General features: G+C 39.1%; 1 protein-coding gene across 10 annotated transcripts in view; it reads left to right on the forward strand.

Annotated features, from left to right (window-relative positions):
• Positions 1-23,818, forward strand: part of SASH1 (SAM and SH3 domain containing 1) — a 567,989-nt gene extending 544,171 nt beyond the window's left edge. For all 10 annotated transcript variants that reach the window (XM_065680527.1, XM_065680530.1, XM_065680526.1 and 7 more), the window contains 10 exons: positions 286-357; positions 2,580-2,723; positions 4,865-5,000; positions 5,949-6,118; positions 7,226-7,435; positions 8,121-8,271; positions 10,920-11,033; positions 17,316-18,445; positions 19,014-19,145; positions 19,971-23,818. In XM_065680527.1, coding sequence (XP_065536599.1) covers positions 286-357; positions 2,580-2,723; positions 4,865-5,000; positions 5,949-6,118; positions 7,226-7,435; positions 8,121-8,271; positions 10,920-11,033; positions 17,316-18,445; positions 19,014-19,145; positions 19,971-20,231 — 2,520 coding nt within the window. In that variant the 3' untranslated portion in view covers positions 20,232-23,818. The remainder of the gene's footprint in view (positions 1-285; positions 358-2,579; positions 2,724-4,864; positions 5,001-5,948; positions 6,119-7,225; positions 7,436-8,120; positions 8,272-10,919; positions 11,034-17,315; positions 18,446-19,013; positions 19,146-19,970) is intronic.
• The last annotated feature ends 408 nt before the right edge of the window (positions 23,819-24,226 follow it).

Below are 24,226 nucleotides of genomic sequence, written 5' to 3' on the forward strand. Positions count from 1 at the left end.
TTGGACCAAAAGGTCTTTTTTTTTCCTTTTTAAAAAGAAGAGTAGGCAATAGATGACTCAGCAGCAGCAGACCTTAGGCCAAGGAGTCGTCTCTGGAAAAGGCAAATGACTCAAATGGCTTTATAACAAATTTCTTGATTTATAATTTCCCATCCTTTTGTTTGTTTCCATTTTTGCAGACATTTCTGTTTTCACTGGTGTTCCCCAAATCACAGGTGTTTTCAATGAGCTAGTCATTGCAACAGAACTGTATCCATTGTTTTGTTGGTTATTTTTTTTTTACAGAGAACCTGTAGCTTTGGAGGATTTGACTTGACAAATCGGTCCCTTCATATTGGAAACAGTTCTGACCAAATGGTAAGTTTAAGACAAGAAGGTGCAGACTTGAAATAGCATAAGAAGAAATGTGCAATAGAGTTATTATAGACTGGAGTGTAATTTAGGTCTGTAATAACAGTTTGGGAACCCAAGAAAGCAGAGTATCTTTGTTAACCTCAAGCTTCCTTAGCTTTGAGAATAACATACCCGCCCATATCCATGTGTGTAGAAGTATTTATATACCATATGTGTAAAAAAGCAGGAACAAGTGATCAAAGTGCAGATCTGGGGATACATCTGTGGTCTAGTCTTATGTCTGACTTCCTCAGAGCATCACCCCAGGCAAAACATATGATTACTATACTTTCTTGGTAAAAATATTTACTATTTGGAATGATGAGGCAAACTTCCCTTCAGTGAAGATCTGCAAGTTATTTGGGTGGAAGTCATTACGCGAGAGATTTATTATTTGTTTTCTCATTGTATCTAAGAGCTGTGGAGTAGACCAGGATCCCATTGTGCTGGGTGCTGCACAACTGATCTCAGAGCTCTTTCTGTTGTAAAAAAAATAACATAAAACATTCCTCCCCTGAGAATTAATTCCATTTTATGTTACTCATGTTGATCCCAGTGTTACTGTTGGCCAGCCTGAAGCCAAAAATAACAGAATAGAAATGAGACAGAGCATCATATCAAATGAAATTGCCAACATATTTTTTCCTTTTTGCCCATATAAGATTTTCTTTTCTGTTTCAACATTGGGGCTGATAATTTCTCTGTTCACTTAAATGAAGTCTAAATTGTGAAACATTTTGTGTGTTATATTCTGATTCTTGGGGTTGGTTTTGGTTTTCTGATTTTTTTTTTTTAACATCATGAATTAAATTTTTCCCTACTAGCATCAGTAGTGGGAGAGATGCAGTGCACCAGAATAATGTATATAGAGCAAGGGTTTTTTTCTTTAAACATTTAAGTCCATTAAGTAGAAGGTTTTTTACAGAAAGAAAAGGCAAAAAGCTGTCCTTAATTTCTGCCAAAAGACTAAAATTTACCAAAGTTGTAAACAAAAACAGCTTTTAAAGAAAAAAATGGAGAATTGTCAGAAATGAAATATCAGCTGAATTTCAGAGAAACTTTTTTTTTTTTTTTATAACTTTAGCGAAGTAGCAAACATAAAACATACATAAATTTAGGAAAAAAGCTATAAATCTTTTATGTAGAATACAGTGTACACTTACTTAAAGGTTTGTCATTTTAAGTAACTGAATTGTCTTCAGAAAGGTTATTGAACCAAGTCAGGGGCCAAATTCAGTAGTCAGTTGATTTGGCTGATCAGATTTTGGTCATTTTTGCATTGTGATTTTTGGCGTACCCTTGCCAATGAAGGTGCTGGTAGTAACTCTTTAATACTGCTGCCTTGCTGTGGTTCCTGACACACTATAGAACGAAAGACCCCGTTTAACATGCCGCCTGGCAAATCTGAGTAAGGGCTGAGTCACACAAGTGAATTTGGCAAAATGTCAACTGATCCATGTTAATTCTTCGTGTGTGCTTGTGGCATAAGTAAATGCTGGGTATCTTAAGCTGGTTTAGAAAAGGTTAAATGTATTCAAAGCAGCGGGCCTTTTCATCCACTATATATGGACCAGCTAATTTAGTTCAGCAGTACTCTGTTGGATGTCTTAAGAATAGCTGTGCAAGTGTTACTTCCTGCCACGGCTGATAGATTTAGAAGCTTTTTTGTTGTGGGTTTTTGTTGTAGGTTTATATATAAAATATAATATAAAATATATATATATATATAAAAAAAAATCTAGACTAAACCCATGGAGACTGTCATCAAGAGAGGTTAACTGAATGCCTCTTGAAGTAAATTTGGGAAATTGAATGCAGGTACCCATATATATATATATGTATACACGCAGGTATCCATATATATATATATATATATATATCCACTTATATATTTGGCTAGGATCTTGGGGATACCTTTACTCCTGTTACAAGGTAAGTCTTAGCTTGAAACTGTGGAGTTTTCTATCAGGTCAAATCCTTACCTGAAACTCAAAGAGACAAAGTCATCCTAACAAACCACAGCATATGTACAAACAGTAGCTGCAGAGAAAGTTATACATCAGGCCTTAGGAGTACGTTACAATGGACTGCTACAGTAGTTTGCACAAGGTCTCTGCAGTGACTGGTGACTGAGGAAAAAAATATCTCTTCTATTTTATAGGCTTAAACCCTGTTGTATTTTGCAGGGCAAAGAAGGAGACTTTGTTTATAAAGACGTGATCAAATCCCCCTCTGCCTCCCGTATATCTCTGGGCAAAAAGGTGAAGTCTGTAAAGGAAACCATGAAGAAAAGGATGTCTAAAAAATACAGCAGCTCTCTGTCTGAGCAGGTATGTAAGGTCTGCAATGGAGTCCACTTTAATAGTGTAGAAGTGATAATCAATACTGATTCCCATGCTTCGAGGCATCTCTGAAGATAATTCTAACAAGACTGTGAAGTATGGCTTATTTCAATGTTCTTATAAAATCCCTTACTGTGAAACGGCTTCCTATAGATGTCAAACCATGAAAATGCATTTTCAGATTTTCATTCAAGTAGCTCATCAGCAGAAGTCTCTGGTTGATGGCATTACACATCTTGCACTCTATTTCCATTTCTTTATCTATCATTGTTTATTAAAGGAACCGGTCTTTGACACAGGGTCACAGTAATATATTTAATATCCAATTTATACCTTAGTTTAAATTTTCAGCATAACTTCACGTATATGGTTCCTCTCTGCTCTTATAGATCTTTCGTCCATCATAGTTTCCCTCCGCAGCAGCCTGTTAAAACAGATGCACAATGTAGTCAGAAAGGGACATCCCACAGATTTCCCTATTATTCTTTTATTGTGGATTTTTATGGCATGTTCTGAAAGACAAACCTGAAGTACATTGGTTGTAAATTAGGCTTTGAATTTCAGTGGCCTGGGAACAATTGCTGTCTTTTTCCCTTTTGGCATATTTTGCATTCCTTTTCTTCATTGGAGTGTCAAAAATTCTTCAGCATTTGTTTGAAACCAGTCTTGCCAATCAAACCAAACTTAAAGCGTGTAATAGCTGGGAAAGCCGAGCTCTCTCTGGCTGACATCGCCCCCAAGTGGGTTCGTACCGGGGATGCTGCCAGCCGCAGAGAAATGGGAATGGGAAGGGCATCCTCCCCCAGCAGATCTGCTTTCTGGTATTAATGCAAAGCCTTAGTGCCGGTAAAAGGAGCAGCTCGTAACATTAAAAATAAACCCCCCAAACTGTAGAATCTGGAGACAGCAGAGACAGGCTGGAACGTGGGCAGTTTTATGCAATGCTCTGCAACATTAGAATCTCTTTCCTGTAGAACTGTCATACTGATTCATAACCAGGGCAATGCTACAGTTATGGTTATTTAATTTAAATTTACAGATGAAAACATTTTAAGGCCTAACATGATTCGATATGGATTAAAAGATGCTTTGGTGTCTGACTGGCCTTGCAGTACCCCTCTGCAAAGACTGCCTAAGAAAAGGACACTTGAGAAATCAGTTTACAGTGAGTTAGCAATACAGTTCTGTAGCTCTCTCAGAGATTGACTTGACCTCTGAAGTCATATGCTGGGATGACTTTTTTCCCTGATGATTCTGCAGCATGCAAATAATAGCTTCCATCTGAAAGTTTTATGACCACAAATCCCCACAAAACCTCTTCTTGTGTGCAAGCTACAATTCTTTTGTTTTCAAGCTTTTCGGCATAGTTGGTTTAGAATATTTGCACCTTTCTGGCATCATGACTCAAACTATGTGCCAGTATCTCTTTCTACATTCAGAAAAAATCCCAAGCAAAATTTATTTTGGCCACAAAATCTGCTGCTTTGCTTTAACTGTGCTTAACAGAGACTGACAGAATTTCAGTTTTTGAAAGACTCTTTGATTTCCTGTAATGCTTGAATGGATGAAAAGAAGAATTTCCTCACCTATTGCACATGCAGCGAAACCTTGATATATTTAGGCATTTATGTCAATGAGTATTTATACTATACACAGGCTGCATTTTCTGGTTAATTAATTTTTTTGTCTTCAAGGTGAATGAGCAAAGATAACAATTCACTGAAAAAAAGAAGTACATTGATGCATGTTTCACTTGCACTGTCTGATTTGTTTGTGTTCATCTTTATATAAAGTCTTGATTCAGAAAGCTGAATTTGGCATTAGCTGTTTTGCAAGTACTGCTGATAAAAATACCATGTCATTAACAACCTTTGAATTGGGAGTGTGCTTAATATTTCTTTCTACTTATAGTACTAGCTTTTTCAGACTGTACTGTTTGCTCCTCTATCTGCTGTCATGCATGATAAAGTTGGGTTTCTGCCACAGCTGAGTACTACTAAATAAGCAGATAAACATAGAAGGTCTGGTAAAAAGCAAGAAAACAGAATCTCTTTCCTTGGAGATGAACAAGCAGCTTCTGTCAGTGCCCGTGTTCATTTACCAAACTGAAATGGTTCAATCCCTTTCAGGAGTCCAGCCCTGGGGTCATGCCGGGTTCTCCACAGTCACCACCTCCAGACACTGACTCCCTGGACAAACCCAAGCTGAAAGCCGGTGGCTCAGTAGAGAGCCTGAGGAGTTCCTTAAGTGGTCAGAGCTCAATGAGTAAGTTCGTTTGTAATTGTGTTGCTCCATTTGTGTGGCTTCAAGGAGCAGAGATCTCTGCAATAAGCAGAATCAGAGAAAGCTGAAGCAGTCCTTAAAAAGTTAGAAGGGCTGATGGGTTAGTCATTAAGGGTTTAGGAAGAACTGTAAGCACTTGCTTTCTGGATGGGTGTTTTGGGTTCTCTATTATAGTATAAATGATTGGAGTGAGAATTACAATTCTTGGCCACTAGTAAACAGGGTTTTCTAAACATGAGATTTCTCCTGGGCCTCCTGATGGGCTTCCCACCCTCCCTCCAGAGGGACCTTGAGGTTCTCTCATTAGCTAGTTAGATGAGTATTTAAAACCTCTCTGGCTAAGACTGTCTTCACACAAAATAGAGCTTAAGTGGTACACAGATGAAATGAACTTGCTTGCTTTGAGTTATAGCAAGAATGTGTTGGGGGGTGGGGGAGAGGGACTGAAAAGAAAGCTCCATTTTTAAATAACTGAAAGTGTGTTCTGAAAATCATCTACCTTTTTTGTTTGGTTGGTTGATTGGTTTTCTTTGTTTTGTAGTAATATCAATACAGAGTGTTGCCATGAAACTGATTTTTTGGAAATGAGGGGATTCTGGAACTTCATGGAGGATTCGGAGCTTATTTTACTCACACCACTGTGCTTTTCTGTGGGTAAAACTCAGAGAAATGGCATCTCCTTTAATGAGATACCAGTTAAACAGCTTCTTAGTTAGATACTGAGGAGCTGAATCTGGGAAAACAGGAGTGCAAAGTAGATTATTCACATGATGGGAGAGTTAGTTATGTAACAGCATTTAAGAACTTGTAACTTTGATTACCAGGTTTTGTAGAAAGAAGACCCATTTTCTGTCCTGCTTCTGTTGTCTTTTCTGAACCTTCCTCACAAAGAAATTCTTTATTAGAGATTGCTACTGTGTCTCTCACCAGGTGGTCAGACAGTGAGCACAACAGATTCCTCAACCAGCAACAGGGAGAGCGTGAAATCAGAAGACGGTGATGATGAAGAGCCTCCTTACAGAGGACCTTTTTGTGGAAGAGCCAGGGTTCACACTGATTTTACTCCAAGTCCTTACGATACAGACTCTTTGAAGCTCAAGGTACCAGCCATATCTCTTTTGAAGGGTTCAAGCATTTATTCTGGCAAAATAAGAGCTCTTTGCAAGACTATGCATTTCTTAACTTTTAATGAATTTACATGTGTTTTTTGAAGCCTTTTAACCTGTGTTATTCTGATACATTTAAGATTTGCTTGAATTACAGCAAAGTGTTATAGAATGTAAGTATCAGTACTTCTCCATATCGAGGGAAAGACACCTGTGTCTTTAGTTTCTGGAAAAACAAAAATGTGCCATAAATTCATTTCCATTTTGCAAGGATTTTTTTCTCTTTTTTTTTTTTGAGATTGGAAAAGTACTTTGTCTGCCACAATGAATTAATCCATCAATGGAAAAAAAAATCAGAATCCTTGGAAGAAATGTAGATGCATCTGCACATAGTGTCTCTTAAAGGCATTTCAGTTAATACAACGTGTTTTGAGTTAATGTTGAATTACTTTGCTGACTGTGAGTTGTCACACCCCTTTAATTTTTGTGGATATCAGCTTTTATTTTTAGTTGTGTTGTATTCAATTCAAACTATCTGACTCCATATATTAATTATTTAAAATTCTGTGGGCAGGTAATTCCTATTAAATGTACATACAGTAATCTCTTTGTAAGGATACAAAAACGCTTGTGTGTCCATTTCTTAGTTATGGTCAGGAGCAATTCAGGAAAAGTAGCGGTGTTGTACAGTTACTTCTGCATACACCTCCTTTCCTCAGGAGATTTGAAGTGCGGCTGTGTCTGCATACACTGAGCATGTTATTTGCACCATTTCCGATGTTGCGCAGCTTAGAGACGTTTGTGCGAAATAGCAGTGATGCATGACTGGGGTATACGCAGGTTTGTGAATCAGGACAGTGGGGGTCCATTCCAGGTTTTTTTGTTGACTTGCTCTGTGGTCTTAGGCATGCCAATACCTTTTTCTCCCATTTGTAAAACAAGTATAATCAGATATTTTTGCAAGAGCTGTGATTAACCTTTTGAAAACTATAGAGTGTTGTCCATTCTGTGTACATGAAATTATAAGACAAAGTGGGTTTTTTGCTTGAATATCCATCAGAGATCATGCCTAAATGGCTTTCTTGCTGCTTTGATCTGCAGAAAGGCGACATTATTGATATAATCAGCAAGCCCCCCATGGGCACTTGGATGGGCCTGTTGAATAACAAAGTTGGCACTTTCAAATTTATCTATGTGGATGTGTTAAATGAAGAAGAAGAGAAGCCGAAGCGGCCCACCAGGAGACGCCGGAAAAGCAGACCGCCCCAGCCCAAGTCAGTTGAGGATCTCTTGGATCGTATCAACTTAAAGGTCTGAATTCTCTTTCTGTTTACTCTTCAATTTTACTTGTGGGAAGAGGCCACACCTTTGGAGTTACTGTTTTGAAAGCTGCTGCACACCAGATTCATAATCTGAAGGATCATGACACCACTTAGCAAAACCGGGTGCTAGCTGCAGAGTGAAAATTGCTGAGGCCAGGCAGAACTGCCTGTCAGGCTTGATGAAGTGCTGCAGGCTGCATGCACTTGCAGGCTGTAAATCCTTGCATAGTATGGCTACTAGGTGCCACACTTCAAAAGCAAGTGAAGAGTATAGAATGACAATAGTAACCATCTTTTTAAAGACGAATGTTTTTTCCATGTTTCTGTTCAGAAGAGCTAGGGATAAACAAGTGTGGCAGTCATTCACCCTTTGTACTTCTCATTCATACAGAGCTGTACCATACTGTGCGTCTGGATAGCACGCTACCCAGGCCGTTGAATACAGTGCATTCCAAATACAAAAATATGTGCAGCTTTCTGGTTCTGGCACAGCTACCTCCCTGAACTCTGAGCAGTGTTTATACAAGCTATAATCCTATAATTTTGCTGTTATCCATTGGTTTGCATTTGCTAAACTGCTGCTTTTTCTATTGATTATGAATATCTTTTCTAGTATCTTTGTTGAGTAAATATGTTGTCTTACAGTTCTCCTTTTTTTTTTTCCTGTTATGCAGGAGCACATGCCCACTTTTCTGTTCAATGGTTATGAAGATCTAGATACCTTTAAGCTTTTAGAAGAAGAAGATTTGGATGAACTGAACATCCGAGATCCTGAGCACAGAGCCGTTCTCCTCACAGCAGTGGAGCTGCTACAGGAGTATGATAGTACGTGGGATTTTTTAAGTTTTCAGTAGCTCTGCAAAGAACCTTGTAAACCTCTTAAAGCAGAAAACTGGTTCCAGGATTTTGATCTTTTTTCCCTAATCTAGTTATTTCCAGGGTAATTCTGTGTAGCAGTATGTAGATTTTTGAAGAGTGACTTAAGACTTGTATTTGTTCTGCCAGAATGCTTTTGTTCATGTAAGCCCTGCTACCCAACTTATTCATGTGATATCAAATGAACAACACGTATGTTTTAGAATACCGATGTTCAGGAATAAATCCTGAGATAACCTACTCAAAATAAGAAGCTGAGGCATGGAGAACAGGAAAGAAGAAACTTTATGAGATAGCCAAGGGTAAGAAAAAGATCTAAGCCCAGAGAGCCATGGAGAATGGTAATGTGAATTGAAAATGTGAATTAAACTCTCTTATTTTACCTGCACACACATATGGTTCTTGGACTGTGAACTGCAGGATTCTACAGGTAGCTTCAGGTTGTACACATAACAACATAGCAATTTGTAAAGGGATAAAATGTAAGTCAAGTGCAAATAGCAGAAGACAGTGACCTAACTACCTAAGGGGCAGAAGTGCGATTCTGCCTTTTGTACAGATGTTCTCCAGCAAGTGGTTGCAAAGATGAGGGAAAGCAGAGCAAGCCGTGGCAGTCAAATTTGATGGCATCTTTACTGCACAGGAGAAAGTGGGGCTGTATCATCCCCACAGTAGTCATGATAGAGTCATGGTAGAGTAGACTCATTTGAAAAACAAGTGTAGCTTGAGACAGGAATTTAGATGCACTCAATACCTAGTTGCAGCAACCTAAGACAGTACTGAATTGCCCCTCTGTATCTAAGTGTCAGCAGAACTTCAGTATTGCCCTGAACAGAATCAGTGGAATGAACTGTGTGAGCGCTTTCTCAAGTGCTTCCGTGCAGAATCCTGTGTTTTAGCTTAAACTGCCGTAGCAGCAATTTAAACAGCTGCTTATTAAGTGCTTAAGTGCAATGCTTAATTCTGTTATAGAGAGATGTGTGATTAGTATCTCTAGACAATGTTGTGTGGCCTGAGCTTTCACTGACACATAGCGTTTTTGTTCATTTCATTTCCTGAAGAGGCATCCACACTTTCTCTGTCCTCCTCTACCCCTCCATAAAACTGCGGTTGCAGACTTAGATTCTTATATCTGAGTAGCTTTTCATTACCTAATATGAGCTTCTCTTCGTTATTTGCAGACCTAGTTAGAATACTCACTTTCCTGAAGTAATAATTTTTTTAGGGCACTTCAATTTTGGTTTGAAAACCTGAAGAACTGTGTGATGTGGTGGTTGGAAAGTATGAATTCCAGCTCCAAGTCAGGGTGATGAGCAGAAAGAGAAGTGAGGGCCGGACAGCTGTAACCTGGAAAGGGCAACGTTTAGTTCCACCCCATAATTACCTTTCATGTGCTGAGAATAGGAATTGGAGTAGCCATTTCTGACATTTTATTGCAGGAAAAGAAAAACACAGCAAAAACTTTATCCTTGCATCTGGGTAAAGTCCTGGAATCCAGCCTGTGCAGCCTAGATGAGTGCTTGAGTGCTGATTCTTTGCACAGACCAAGGAAGGAATTGTTACCACTCGTTTCTCCCTTGTCCTTTCCCACTTCATTAGGGGACAGCATCTAACTTTGTCAGACCCACCTCTAATCCTTCCTCTTGGTCCCTTCTGGAAAGTAGGTCAGGGTTAGAATTTTATTCTTTTTTACTTGATTTGGTTCTTTTCAGTGTTTTGGGGTTTTTTTCCCCCCTTCGTTTTGGGCGTTGAGTTTGGGTTTGTTTGTTTAGGTGTTTTTTGGTGGGTTTTTTTAAGTTTTAGAACTTTGACTCCATAATTTGAAATAAATTTCCACAGTTGTAAGTTGCAGGAGTTGGCCCCAAGGCAGCTTGAGGTGCACAAGCAGTCCATTCTGCTTTCATTGTATGTCACACTGCTCCCTCTCACTTGCGCTGAGGCTGTTGCTTAATTCTTCACCAAACAGGGTGAATGTTTCCAACATTTGTTATGGCTGTTCTTAATGCTCCCTCTTTTTTACAATACTGATCTGCTATAATTAATACAACAGGGAAGATCATAAAATCCTAGAATCTTTTAAGTTGAAAACGACCTTTAAGATCGAGTCAACTGTTAACCTAGCACTGCCATATCCACCACTAAGCCATGTCCCTGAGCAACATCTACACCTTTTAAGTGTCTCCAGGGATGATGACTCAATCACTTCCCTGGGCAGCCTGTTTCAGTGCTTGACAGTAATTTCAGTGAAGAAATTTTTCCTCATAGCCAATGTAAGTACCCCCTCATGTGCCCTCCGGCACAACCTGAGGCCATTTCTTCTTGTCCTGTTGCTTGTTACTTGGGAGAAAAGGCTGAAACACACTTCACTACAGCCTCCTTTCAGGTAGTTGTAGAGACCAGTAAGACTCTCCTGAGCCTCCTTTTCTCCAGGCTGAACAAACCCCGCTCCCTCCTCCTAAGACTTGTGCTCTAGACCCATCACCAGCTTCATTGCCCTTCTCTGGACACACAGGATAACGGTGTTGGAAATGGAAGGTTGAAAAGTTCAGCCAGACTTTTTGTTTGCCTGTTTTTCACTGTATTCTCACATCCTCTAGGTAACAGCGACCAGTCAGGATCTCAGGAGAAACTTCTCATTGAAGGCCAAGGCCTAACCGGATGCTCTCCTCGGGATTCTGGCTGCTACGAAAGCAATGAAAACCTGGAGAATGGTAATGGTGACAGCAATGAGCCTTGTAATCCCTGCAGCCTTTTTTCAGTAGATATCTTCATATACTTGATGCTTCTGTTCCTAGCTAACGCAGACTACTTCACACTTGACTCTCCTCTTTGCTCTGACTGCCTTTTTTCCTCTTGGCTTGAGCCACTGGTTTTCATTTCTATTGTTTCTAATTTATTTATTTTCATTGGTAGGAATTGGATCACATTACAGAAATCATCTTTCTTCTGTAATCATATAGCAACAGGCGCTCTCACTGCCATTCTTTGCCTTCTCCAATCCGTGTCATATTGTCGTGCAGCTGTGCCTCATGAGGCTTGTACTACTTACACTCCAACAGCCCATGTCTAAGGGACTGCTGGTAATGGAGAAATCAATAAACTCCACTGAGATTAGGATTTCAGCAAAACCCATACAAAAAATGTTTAGAAAAAATGTTCTCTGTTTTAGGCTGTATCTTTGCTTAGATTGCATGTTGCCTTCTGTGATCAGAAGCCAACTGCAGAGATTTAGGACTTTTCAGTGTATGAACACTGGCAAGTTAAATTAATTGAGAAGTTGGCAAGGAAATAAACTATGGGGGAAAAAATGCTTATGGTATCAATTCCCATTGCCTTATCTTGGCTCAGTGAAAGGTGGTACACTGAAAAATTACCACGACAGATGTTAACAGAGGTTGCTCTGTTCTGAAGAAATCAGTTTGTTGTGCTGACTGAGTGTGCTTTACTTGAGGGATGGTGTAATCTTGTCATTAGGAATGAAATATTAAAATACATGAAACTGGTTTGAGCTTGGCATTATCACTTCAAGCAGTTGAGCCATAGCTTGGCCTCAGACTGCCTGGTTTCATAACTAACATCCAGCATAAACAGGAAACCAAGAACAGAATAAATAGAGATACTGTACGCCCCTTGTAGTGGCTGTTCTTCCCATTTAAAGTATGAGCTAAAGGTCCTTCTCTTAGCATGTGCATATTCTGTCAGTCTGCCACTCAGAAATAACCATTTATTGAAGAAAATTACAATTTGCTTTGGGGCTGAATGCTGAAATCAACAATATGCTGAATTCCTGAAAGCAGAGAGAATTTTTTTCTTGAATATGAATCTCCATCCAGTAGGCATGCTGAAATATAATCATGGCTAAATATATGGCATATGTGACAATTTTCTTCCCTTTTTATCTCTTAAGTGCCATCATAATGATAGCTGTAGCACTGAAGTTAAATTGCTGCCTGTACATTTTCCTTATTTTAACAATATAATGAAATCTTTAGAAAGCAATTGGCATTGCCTGTCTGCTTACACTTACTATTAACTAATATTTCTATCTGAGTTTTGCAGAATGTGAACTACCACTGATAATTTTTATATTGCTCTTTATGTATGGCTTGCAGCATTTCTGCATCATTTTGCTCACAAATGCATTTAGTGCCTGTTTTGAAAAACATTATGAAAAGAACATTTGGTACGGGATTCATTCAGAGATTTTTTCAAGGCTGGTTAATCTGAAATGTGCTACACCTTCTTTGCAGAGTTCATGGACCATAGTTGTTTATGTGCATATTGTTTTCAAAATACATTGAATGGATTCTCATCCGTTAAAATAAGGATAATCAGTTGTCTAGTATAAACATAATGAGCAGAGCAGCAATAATAAACTGTGCTTCATAAATGGGAAATATATTCTGAGAAGAAATGGTTCTTCAGATTTTCTGGGGAGTGGTTATACATAGTATTTTGGTATCTAGTATAGTGTCTTGTTTTGGGCTGATATTGCACTATTTGGCATCAGTTCTAAGATTTCAGAGTTGCTCTTACTGTTTGGTTAGCGTGTAGTTTGCTATGTATAATGGCAGTGGCACATGTGTATCTTTTATAGGTACTGCTCTGTGTCCCACTGCGGAAATATTTGGGTATTCTCATAAGTATACACAATGTACTTAGAGCAGCATTGTGATTTTATTCCAACTTATGAAGAGCAAGGAATATACAGTTTGGGATGTATTCAGTGTTAGGAAGAACATAAGAGCAGACAGCAACCAGCCATGATCAGACTATTAGTCCATATAGTCCAGTCCTTGGTCTGAAACAAGGCAGAGAGAAAAAGCTCTCTTCTAGACTTACAACAATGGTGCAGTTATTGTACTTGTTTTGTGTGCAAGCGTTGTCTATCTGAAACATATTTGGAAACCATATCGGAAATCTAGTTGTCAGAGTACTGGCCAAAAGCAGATAGCTAGAGAATAGTAAAGGAGTAGAGCAAGCATATTTGATGCTTCCCAGGGTACTCTTGGGGAATGAATCATTTAAGGACTTAAAAAATTGGCTACTGTTTCCTGGCATTCATCCATTTTCCTGAAACTTCTTATGAACATCCCCAGTCTTCCATAAAACAGTGTTTAGACCAGTTAACTCTTGTATTGACCCCTGTCATATTCCTTCCCATGTCAGCACCCTTCTAATTCTTATTCGTTATAGGGCATTCATGTCCCTGATCATGCCTGGTGTCTTTGAACCTTTTCTTCTTGTGCCGTGTAGCTTATTTAAGGAGAGAGGGGATCTGAAGGGATAAGAATTGTTCATGCAATGCCCAAAGCTGAAGAAGCAGACAAACCATGGCTTTATCAGGTAGGATAAGGGTGCTCTCTGATTTGTTCAGCTGCTGAAGCCCCGATTTCCGTAGTGTGAAATAGGCATCCTAAGCGCTTAAGTGTTCAGTGCTAACTAGTGAGAAAAGGAAGCAACAGAACAGGTGGCCGCATTGCCTAATGTAGTGTGCATTTCTGCTAGCTTGTAATCACTTAAAAAATAGCACTAAAGCAATGAGGCTACGGTTGTCTTCTGTGCCATCATCTTTGTTGTGTCAACAGCACTGTTTGAAATGCACGCAAAATATAGCCACAGAAAGCAATGCCAAATGATGTTAATTCAGGCCACTGAGTACATTCTGTGTCTGGTTTGGAGTACTTAAATTTCAGAGGACAACGTTCCATACAGAAAAAAGGTGCTAAGAGAAACACTAAAATTTTTTAGCTGTAATTCTTGTGCCTCTGAAAATACTCCCCAAGATAATCTCCTTTCTTCTGAAGCAGATGGTGACAGGAAAGTTCCTTCTCTGTATCCTAATAACAAGAAGTACCATGAGAGGTGGACAGTGCTTTGTCTAACACAACTGCACCATAACATTAAACGAAAGAGTTGAAGTATGCCTGTAAGCTTGAACTGAACCTGGAAACAATAAAAGTTTTCCATTTGTTTTGTGTAAAGGCCACCTTTGTTACCTTAGTTTTCACCATTACACCTGTGTCATTCTGCACACATTTACATCAAAGATGCTACTCTAGTTGACAGCACTAAGAAAGGCACTAGACTGCTTATCTGTACCAAGGATTCATAAGAATGAATTATTATAAAAAAGTGCTAACATTAAAAAGGTTTTAAACTTTACTAGCTATAGGCATTAACCCTTGTAGGCTTTTTCTTGTTTCCCTAAGTAGGGAGGGAATGTTAAATTTGTGGACATTGTTTATATAGCTCTCTACTTTATGAAAACAACTTAAAAACATACTTAAAAGTCTGTTTTCAGGAAATACTACCTTCTTTGTTTAATGCCTCAGAAGTATAATGAAGGTGCATTTGGTAGTCAAGAGGGGAGAAGGAATAGCTAGAAAACAGCTGCACTCCTGATACTGCTCTTGATTTAAATCTGTGTAAGAAAAATTACGTTCTGAAATCCTTTGTACAAAACAGTAGCATTAAACCTAGCACTGTTTTGAAGCCATTCTGAATTGGGTTATACAGAGTATTGGGTTATACGTTTTCAAGACAAAATGTTTTGAACTTCATCCCATTCTCTCTACATTTGTATTTTTATGCCAAACAGGGCTAGAATTAACTGAAGATGTCACTTTACTTTCCAAAATTTTTCTTTCCTTGTTTTTCTTTGTTTTTCTATTCTCCATCTCTTCTTTTTTCCATTCCCTGACTACTTGCTTTACACAATCATATCCTATTTCTAAAGGAACTAAATGTCATTTACTAGCTACACTTGTGGCTTCAGTAAGAGCTTGCATTGCACAGCAGTAGCATTTCTTACAACTTCTCTTTCAGTGCTGAGGTTCCTGAGTGTGCTTTCCTAACCCAGTATAGCCCCTAAGTATTTATTTCAGATTGAAAAGAAGGTTCATGAATTTTGTTATGTGAGCTGTGACAGCAAGCCCCAGACAATATGGTGAATTACCGCACAAGTCAGACATGTACTAGCAAATACGAATAATGAAAAGAGAACTCTCCACACGTATTACATATTGACCACATGTATTACATATTGACATTAGTGCCTAAAGGCACTAAAAAGTGAATGTAACATTTCTTAAACATGTCTTTTTAATGTGGCTGTAAGTTATTTTCAGAAAGCTGTGGCCTAGCACCATGGAAAGGTGCAGACAGAGAAGTCTTTCTGCTACTTCTCTGAGCTACCTGAACTCAATGTAGTAGCAAGGGAGCCAACTTAATGTGTGATGTGTCTTTATTAGCATTTTGGGGTAATGTTAATATTTAGCTCGGATTGAACTGTGAACCATACAGCTTCTGAGAAAGGAGTTCCTGTGTGCTGGCAATCATCCTTGCAGGCTCACTTTGATTTTAGATGGAATAACCTTGCTGGCATACCAGTAAATGCGACTGGTATTTTTTGAGGGGAATGTTTTCCATTTCTCTTTAAATTGTAACCTCCATTTTCTTTACTGGTTTTCTGGATACTTTGTTTTTTAAACTCCCTGAGCAGATAAAGAGGCAAGAGAAAGTGAGAAAGTAAGCTATTTCTTTTTTGGTGTTAAACAGATTCTTTCATTCATATTCAAAGTGAGGAGTGAATATTATTAAAAACCCAAGCATTGAGCTTCTTTCAGGATAAAGCTTTGAAGGTGAGCTGTATGAGAAGAAAGCGTCTATTGCTTAAAAGTGCACCAGATTAATTTTGTTCCAATGAAGTTAGCAAAATTACTCAGATCTCCAAAGTAACTGGTCTTTTAATTGGCAGCTATTGATTACTTGTTACAGACTTTTGAGACCATTTAATCAAATCTGTTGGATTGGGGGGTTGGTGTATTTTTATTCTTTTTACCCACTGCAAAAAGAAATGTAAAGCTTTATCCTGATTCTAGAAAGCTTATTGTGCACGGGGGAATGTGTCTCCGTCACCCTAAAGCAATAACTGTTCAGGATGTGATGTCATTCTGAGCAGTCATCTGCTTTGAGAGAAATTTACTTCTGTCTTGTTAAAAAGAAAATTAAATAATGTATGCAGTATTTGAAAAATGTCCTTGTATTTCGTACTAATGAATACTCCAGTGAGCTCTGTCCCTTTGATCGGAATTTCTCTGATGGAATTCACTGTTCAAAATCAATGATACTGTAAAAATACAAAATAAAGTTTACGAAGAACATGTTGTTCATACTGATTCATGTCATCTCGTCTTAAGTGATTATAATAAAACACCACATCTCTTAAGACCTTCCACTTCAATAAAACACTATGACATAAAAATAACACCAAGATCAGTCACACCTGAAACTCCCTTTTAAAACTCTTCTCTATCTCTTAGTATAAGCCCTTTTTCAATAAAACTCTGCTGTCCCTAAAAGTAACTTCACAAAGGGACTGGTGCAAAACCAGTCTTCTAACACTTCTCTATTCGCTGGTTTGCCATTGCAAATAGTTTGCTGCTCACTTAAAAGATGAAATAACATTATTGGCACATCTGGTAATTAAAATGAATAAACTGGATCTTTTCTTTTTAAAAAAGTCTTTTCTGAGCAATCTAGTAAACTTCATTAGAAGGTGAACATAATTACCCATGCCCTAAACAAATTGGGAAAGTAGAAAAAAGAGGTAGGTCGTTTGAGTTACATTCTCTGTATTCATTACATGAACAAAAGAGTTCACGTAATGGGTATAAGGTATCAGTTCTAACTGTAGGATATTTCTACACTGAAAAAGGTGGAGCTAAACCTCAAATCCCTGCAAACTGGGGAGTAGGAAGGATATTAATTATTCTAAATGAATTTTCTTTGCATGGTCATGTTTACCAGTTCTTCATTAAAGCTGAAGCTCACAAATTTATATGCTTAAAATGGCACTGAGTTCTTGTACATCTAGAGTTATAAAAAAGCAAGTAAATAATTTTGCTTCAAATGCATTTAGAAGTGATCTGTTATTTACAGTGCAGATTATGAGTACTTTTAATGGTGGATTGTGATTTGCTTGCTTCTAGGTAAAACTCGAAGGACCTGTCTTCTGCCCTCAAAATCAACAAGTGAGCACAGCTTTAAGGACTTCAGCAGAAACCAGCTATCAAATTATCCTACACTTCCACTGACCAAGTCAATAGAAACTCTGCAGCAAGAGGAGAAAGACAGCCGATTGAGCCATCGTGCTCTGAAGAGCTCTGTCCAACCTCCAGCTGTTATGGGTCTGAAGAAGAACCGTCGGAGTTTACCGGTTGCTGTCTGTCGGAGCTATGAAACTCTGGATGGCCCCCAGGGTGTAGATACGTGGCCAAGATCTCACTCACTGGATGATCTCCAGGGAGAGTCCAATACTAACCTACAGGACACTAGCAAGGAAGTAGGTTCTTTTCCTCAGGATTCACTGGATATAGCAAAAAAGGCAACTAGCCCTGCCTTGCCACCTCAGTCTCGTGGAGGCAACTGTATCATAGACGACTTGATGGCTAAGCAGGGTAAAGGAGCTGCTAGTTCTCAGAAGGGAAGAGCTAAGGAATTGGACTGCTCTGTAATGGAGACTGCAGGTGGAAAGCCTGCTCCATTCCCTCTGAAAAACTGTGAAGCTCAGCCTGCCTTAGTGACGCATCTTACAAGGACGCCTCTGGAAATACAAAGTAAAGGCTTGCATGACCTTGCACGGGCTGATTATGCTGCAGTCCTCAAGGGAGGTCTAGAAGCTGAGCAAAAAGGCACAAATGAGGCAAGAACGCAACCAAAACATCCTTCTCAGCCGCCACCCGTCCCTGCCAAAAAATGCCGAGAACGCCTTTCTAATGGATTATATCATCCTCCCACAACACCAGGTGGGAGCCATTCAAGTCTAGAAGCACCATGTTTGCCAGTAAAAAAAACCAGCTCATCCACTCCCATTGATTGTCACGCAGTACCTTCCCAGAGGACATCTTCTGAACAGGAGCCCAGTACCCCTCCTAGCCCACTTCCACCCTGGCTGTCCGAGCTCCCAGAGACTGCTAGTGTTCAGCAGCATGTGATAAAACTAGGTCCTGCTTCAGCGAGGAAAACCTCTTGTAGCAGGGGAATGGATCTGGAAATGGTAATAGAAAACAAGTTGCAGTCCGAAGACATTGATCTTACTGAAGAACCGTACTCTGACAAGGTAAATGGAGGACATAACTTCAACATTTTTCTTCTACTAGCATTCCAGGGGTTAGTCTTTCATTTATTGTTTCTGTTGTATTCTTGTGACTTACCAGCCAAGATAAAGCGTATATCATTGGGACATTAGGCATTCTATAACTATGTTTATCTTTACTATCAAGCCTTATGCCTGAAGTAACTCTTGCATTATAGGGATGCTGAGAAATTCTGAACTGATTCCTTTGTCTTTTCAGGCCACCAGTACTTTGGTGGCACTGCACATGGAAATGTCTCTTTCTCGGCCAGTGGGGGGAAGTAGAATTGAAAAAGGAAGACGTGATTAGATTTTATGCGTCCAAGAAAATCTGAATTCATAGCATAGTGATTACGACATCTTTTTAGGAAGGAAGGAATCCTAACGCCCAGTTCTTCCTTTAGAGATTGCTTTTTCCTTTTTCATGGAATCTTGAGGAGAGCTCCTTCTCACTCCCATCCTGCACTTCCCTTTATGTTTGCCTTGATTGGTCCGTATTGATACACTTCTTTTCTTTGTCCTCTCTCCTTTGTGTCTGGCTGGGGACATTCAGCATGGTCGCTGTGGCATTCCTGAGGCTTTGGTACAGAGGTACGCTGAAGACTTAGATCAGCCTGAAAAGGATGTTGCCACAAACATGGACCAAATCCGGGTAAAGCAGCTGAGAAAGCAGCATCGCATGGCAGTGAGTATTTCTATAAACACAGTTTCTTATTTATAAGCAGACTTTTAAAAAGGTCTGACTACTGGTAAAGAGAGATACCTATGAAGTCCTGGTACGAAAGTGTTCTCTGTGTTTACCCAGCAGGTACTACAGTGTATGCAGGGATACTACAGGGGCAGGAGGTACCTCCCCCTGTCCCAAAGGATGACAGTTAATAGTTGAAAGGAGAGCAGATAGTCCTCTCTCCTGACTGAATAATAGCCTTAGTAGTCTAAGTAAACCGCAAGCAGTGGTTAACAGAGATTTGCTCATTAAGGGTGGTATGTATTAAATGCTTATGTATTGAATTCTGAAAAGTTTTACCCTCCTTTTTGTTTCTTAAGCTATGTTACTGTCCACGTCTTAGCAAAAGCAGGAGGGGAAGACTGTCAAAAGCTTTCATGGCTTTCTGTAAAAGAATTTGGTCTGTCTGAGGTGGCAGTAGGCAAAATTGGTATTCTTTTGTCTTAACGAGAAATTAAATGGATCACCCTGGAAAGTCTTGTCACTAGCTATTTTTTACTGATCTCAAACTAATTCAGAATGGGACATGACAGTTGCCCAAGCAGCTGGATACTGCCTGCTGAACCTGCCTTGCCAAAATCATTGGTGTTGCTTCTGTGCCAAGTGATCTTAGCCTTTCTATACCCACACCAGTCTCATACTGACAAATGTGACATGAGACAACTTGAAAAGTCTGCTATACAATTCTACCAGTTTGGAGGAAAAAAACAAAAGACTTGCTGTAAAGCACGCAGTTATGTTTAACATTAAGGGTTCTTTTCTTTTTTTTTCTTTACTGCCCAGATTCCAAGTGGAGGGCTCACTGAAATTTGCCGAAAACCTGTATCCCCAGGACTTATCTCCTCTGTATCTGACTGGCTGATTTCCATTGGTCTACCTATGTATTCCAGCCTGCTCACAGAAGCAGGATTCAACACACTGAGCAAAGTGCCTTCTCTGTCACAAACTTATCTTCAGGAAGCTGGTATCACAGAGGAAAGGCATATAAGCAAGCTTCTGGCAGCGGCAAGACTCTTCAAACCTCTTGATCCAGAGACAATTTAAATGCTCCATAGTGTGGCATTTTCTGGTTGAGAATCCACTGCTTCTTGTTGCACCAGTATTGCTCTAATTACTTCACATAGCTAAAGGGATTGATGAAGTGGCTCCCAAGGACAGGCAGGTATCTTCTTCAAAAGATATGAAATGTTTCTATTGCTGTCTCTGGCAACTGAAGGAGAAGAGAAGCAACCACCAGGTAACACAGATGTGGTACTTTCCTCTGCTCTCACTCCCCTTTAAAGTATTCTTATTTCATAAAGTGCACAGGGTTGGCCTGAAAATCAGACAGCTTCACAGAGTTAAGGGACCCTCATACATTTTTCTTAAAGTTTGTGGAAGTAATACTAGTAATAGGCCCTGCTTCTCTGGAGAGCTTCTTAGGATGGAGAGCTTCTATGCATCCAGGTTCCATGTACCTTGGATGAGTCCTAAAGAACAGGTACAAGCCAAGGTGCAAATTCCAGTAGAAGCTCTTTGGAAAATGCCTTTTGTTTATTTTAACAGTATAGAGCTAAACACAACCTCCCCCTGGTCATCTTTGCTGTTGCTTGGTATAGGTCCCAATATGCCACAAAGCCTTTAGCTAGGCCAAAGTTAATGGACTGGAATTAGTTTTCAATATGGTCCATCTCTGTCACTCTGCTGCAGCTAACCTGCGCAGAGTCAGAACGCTTCTTTTTATTTGTACAGAGCTGAGGTCATTTTTATAACTGCTTTATAGCAATCAGCTTTTTATTTGCCTTAAAATAAGTTTTTAAGCAGTTACCTAGCGTTCACTTACCTGTATTCATGTTTCCCGAGCCTTGTTTCAACCTGTCACCCTTAAGCTGCACTTAGGGTGATTTCCAGCTAACGTAGCTTCTATAAAATGCCTCATCATAACACCTTCTGTGTTGTAGAGATGCTTTTACAAATGCAGGGTTATGCTAGGTTTTGGTTGTCAGGCTAACTTCTTGTTCACTACAGTCTGCATTTACTGTTTTTACTAAACTGTTACAAGATAAACTGCCTTGTATATATGTAACTGCTTTTCATTTTAATCATATTCTGTGTACTGTGTTATATTGTCAATCATTATGCTGCAGCTTTGACTTGGTATCCTGACCATATCGATTCATAACAGTGGGTTTCTGCAAATGAAAATTCACTTGTGGGAGATAAAATGCATCAGAAAAGCAAATTGTGTCCCATAGATATCCTCAGATCCGGTAATTCCATTGCATAGATGAAAACCCTCTATATATAGTCTTATTAATTGCATTGTGATTTTACAGCAGTTGATATCCCTCATGACTTTGTTAAAATGTTACCTCTCACTGGAAGAGAGCATTGTTCTGGCATATGTGTTGAGCCATTTTTCCATGTTCTAATGATATTTTTCTGCCTAAATCCATGTAAAACGTTCCATTCACATATGTGGCTAATGACAGATTTTATTTTTCTATATGGGTACACATTTTTCTATACCAAATACAGATTAGCATGAATAGCACATAACTAGCTTTTTCTTTGTGGTCTATATATGGTGTGTCCTTCAGCTTCTTGTAGCGCAAAGGCTCCATGGAAGGACAGGGCAAGCTTACTCTGGCCAGTAAAGGGAGAGAGTATAGAAACCTGGGCACAGGCCAGGAAATGTGGCTGTTTCTAGCAGCTGTTCTGACATCAACTTACTGTATAAAACCAGACAAGGAACTTAATGATTTGGTGCTTCAGTTATCCCGGCCTCATACTGAGCTAATGACACTTTTCGTGGTAAAATTCTTTTAGACTGATGAATTCAAAACTGTGGTTACTCCATGATTTCTAACTTCATATGGTCCTTTCATGGTCATATTTTAAGTTAGATGAACTATGCATTTTAATACAGATATGAAATAACTTGTCTTCTGGTCAAATTGGTAGGTGTTAGGTTTATTTGCCTCCTTTCGTATTTCACCACTGTCTACCACACACCATCATGTGAAGGCAATTAATTCATTGATGTAACTTGAAGTGATTCTCAAGAAAAACTCAAGCTTTTGTTCTCAAGCAAAGTGTGTGGGTGATCAGCGTGTTCTAATATGACAGCATCAGGAAACATACAGCACAGATGTTTTGCACAGCTGGTGAAAACCCAGAAAATGGAAAAAAAAAAAAAAAGGTAAAAAAAAAATGAAGTGTCATTTTAATAATGATGATTTGTCTGTTGTTCCTCTCTGAGGCTTACATGGCAACTATTAGTAAGCAGGAGATGGAAAGAGTATTGAGACTTCCCGAGATTGCTGGCAGGAGCCAGAACTGAGTAGAAGTAGACAGCAGCTATACTGGAGCAAGGGAAAAGTCCAAGATGGCTATATGCAATAAAAAAGGAAACAAATTTCCTTGCATTGCAGTGAAGGCAAGTTGCACAATAAAGCTCTCCCATACTAATTACCTTTCTCTCTCTTAATAGCAGGACAATTACAGGAATAAACTGAACCTGTGCGCCAAACACTCTTTGTAAATCCATAATTTTAAAATAATTACATAGCCCAGGGAAACCAAATCACACCCTTCAGGGCTAGAGTGAGCAGTCTGAGATTTGTGAGTTTTAATAGTTGCTTTGTTTTTCTTTTTAAGACTGTGCTCTGTGGTCTTACTTGATTTACAATTTTAGTTGATATTTTAATCTAAAAAAGCCTTAAGCTTCTCAGTGTTTGAGCACCCTGCTATGGTTTCAGGGACCTGTGGTGTTCCCTGAACAGGTGAGGTGGTGCAGTATGAGAGCCATAACCTCTTACATCTTGCAACCATGCAGTGCTCTAAGCAAACGTTTGCTTATAAACTCTTGGGAAGCACAAAGGAAACCTGCTGCTGGAATCCTAATCTGCTCTGCTCAGGCTGACGATGTTAAGTATTTATCCGTTGTACCTTTGTAACTCAAACAGCTATTTAAGAATAGAAGCAGCAAGCCCAGATTATTACTGAATGCTGTCATAACCATGAGCTTCCATCAATAAGCCTGTGTTACTACCTGGATGGCAACAATGCCCGTAGTTCCCTGTGTTCTCTTATGAGCCTGGCTTCGAATGCAAAGTGGGAGCATGATTGGAAGCATCAAACATGTCATCATCTCTACTCAAACAGGTCATCATCTCTAAGAGCAGCAATAATGGTCGATTCACCAAGTCACAGCTGTGCAGTTGTACTGTATTATTTTTAGAATAAATAATACTTTTGGTCCAAGATACTTTTATCTTTAATTGACATCCTGGGGAATCAAAACTGTCAAGCAAGTTATGTAACAACTAACAAAGTTGCACTTTCTGTATATGAAATCAATATTTAAATAACTTATTTTTCTCCATTTGCTGTTCTTAAATGATGTAAGTAGCTGTAATATACCAGTACTCAATATGTCCTGCAGTTTGCTTCAACCCAAGAAAGCTGTGTATTGTAAAGAAAAAAAAAAAAAGAAAAAACAAAATATGAATGTGTAAAGATTATTGTGCTGTTTCATTTAGCAAAAAAAATGGTTGACAAAAGGGTTTTCCTGTGTATCAAAACTTGTCTATAATTATATGTCATACTGTTCATAGATAAAAAGTAAATAAATTTCCTTGGTCTCTCTCTTTTTTGGTTGTTTTTATTTAGCTAACAAGTCTTCTATTTACAGGTCTGGTAGCAGCATCCAGCTGTTTAATTTCTCTGCTTGTACCCCAGGCCCTCTCCCTCCATTTTACCAAGCCTACACTTCTTCACCTTGTGAAGTACTCTCAACACATACCTACAGCAGGAGAGAAAGGTTAAAAAAAACCAACCCAACCAACCGGCCAAAAAATATTAAAAGCCCTGCTAATCCACGACTGGAAGCAGTCCTCCAAATGTGATTGCATGGGATGTGACTCATCCCTGTCTAAACTTCGTGCCTTGTATCCCATGAGAATGTCCAACTGCTGGGCTCAGGGTACAAGAGGTCTCCCAGGTCTCGCCTGGAGAGCTTTACCACTTGGCAATGGAATATTTAAAATCAGTGGAAT

Source organism: Lathamus discolor, chromosome 5 (genome assembly GCF_037157495.1).
Source record: "Lathamus discolor isolate bLatDis1 chromosome 5, bLatDis1.hap1, whole genome shotgun sequence".
In the NCBI taxonomy this organism is placed as follows: Eukaryota; Metazoa; Chordata; class Aves; order Psittaciformes; family Psittacidae; genus Lathamus; species Lathamus discolor.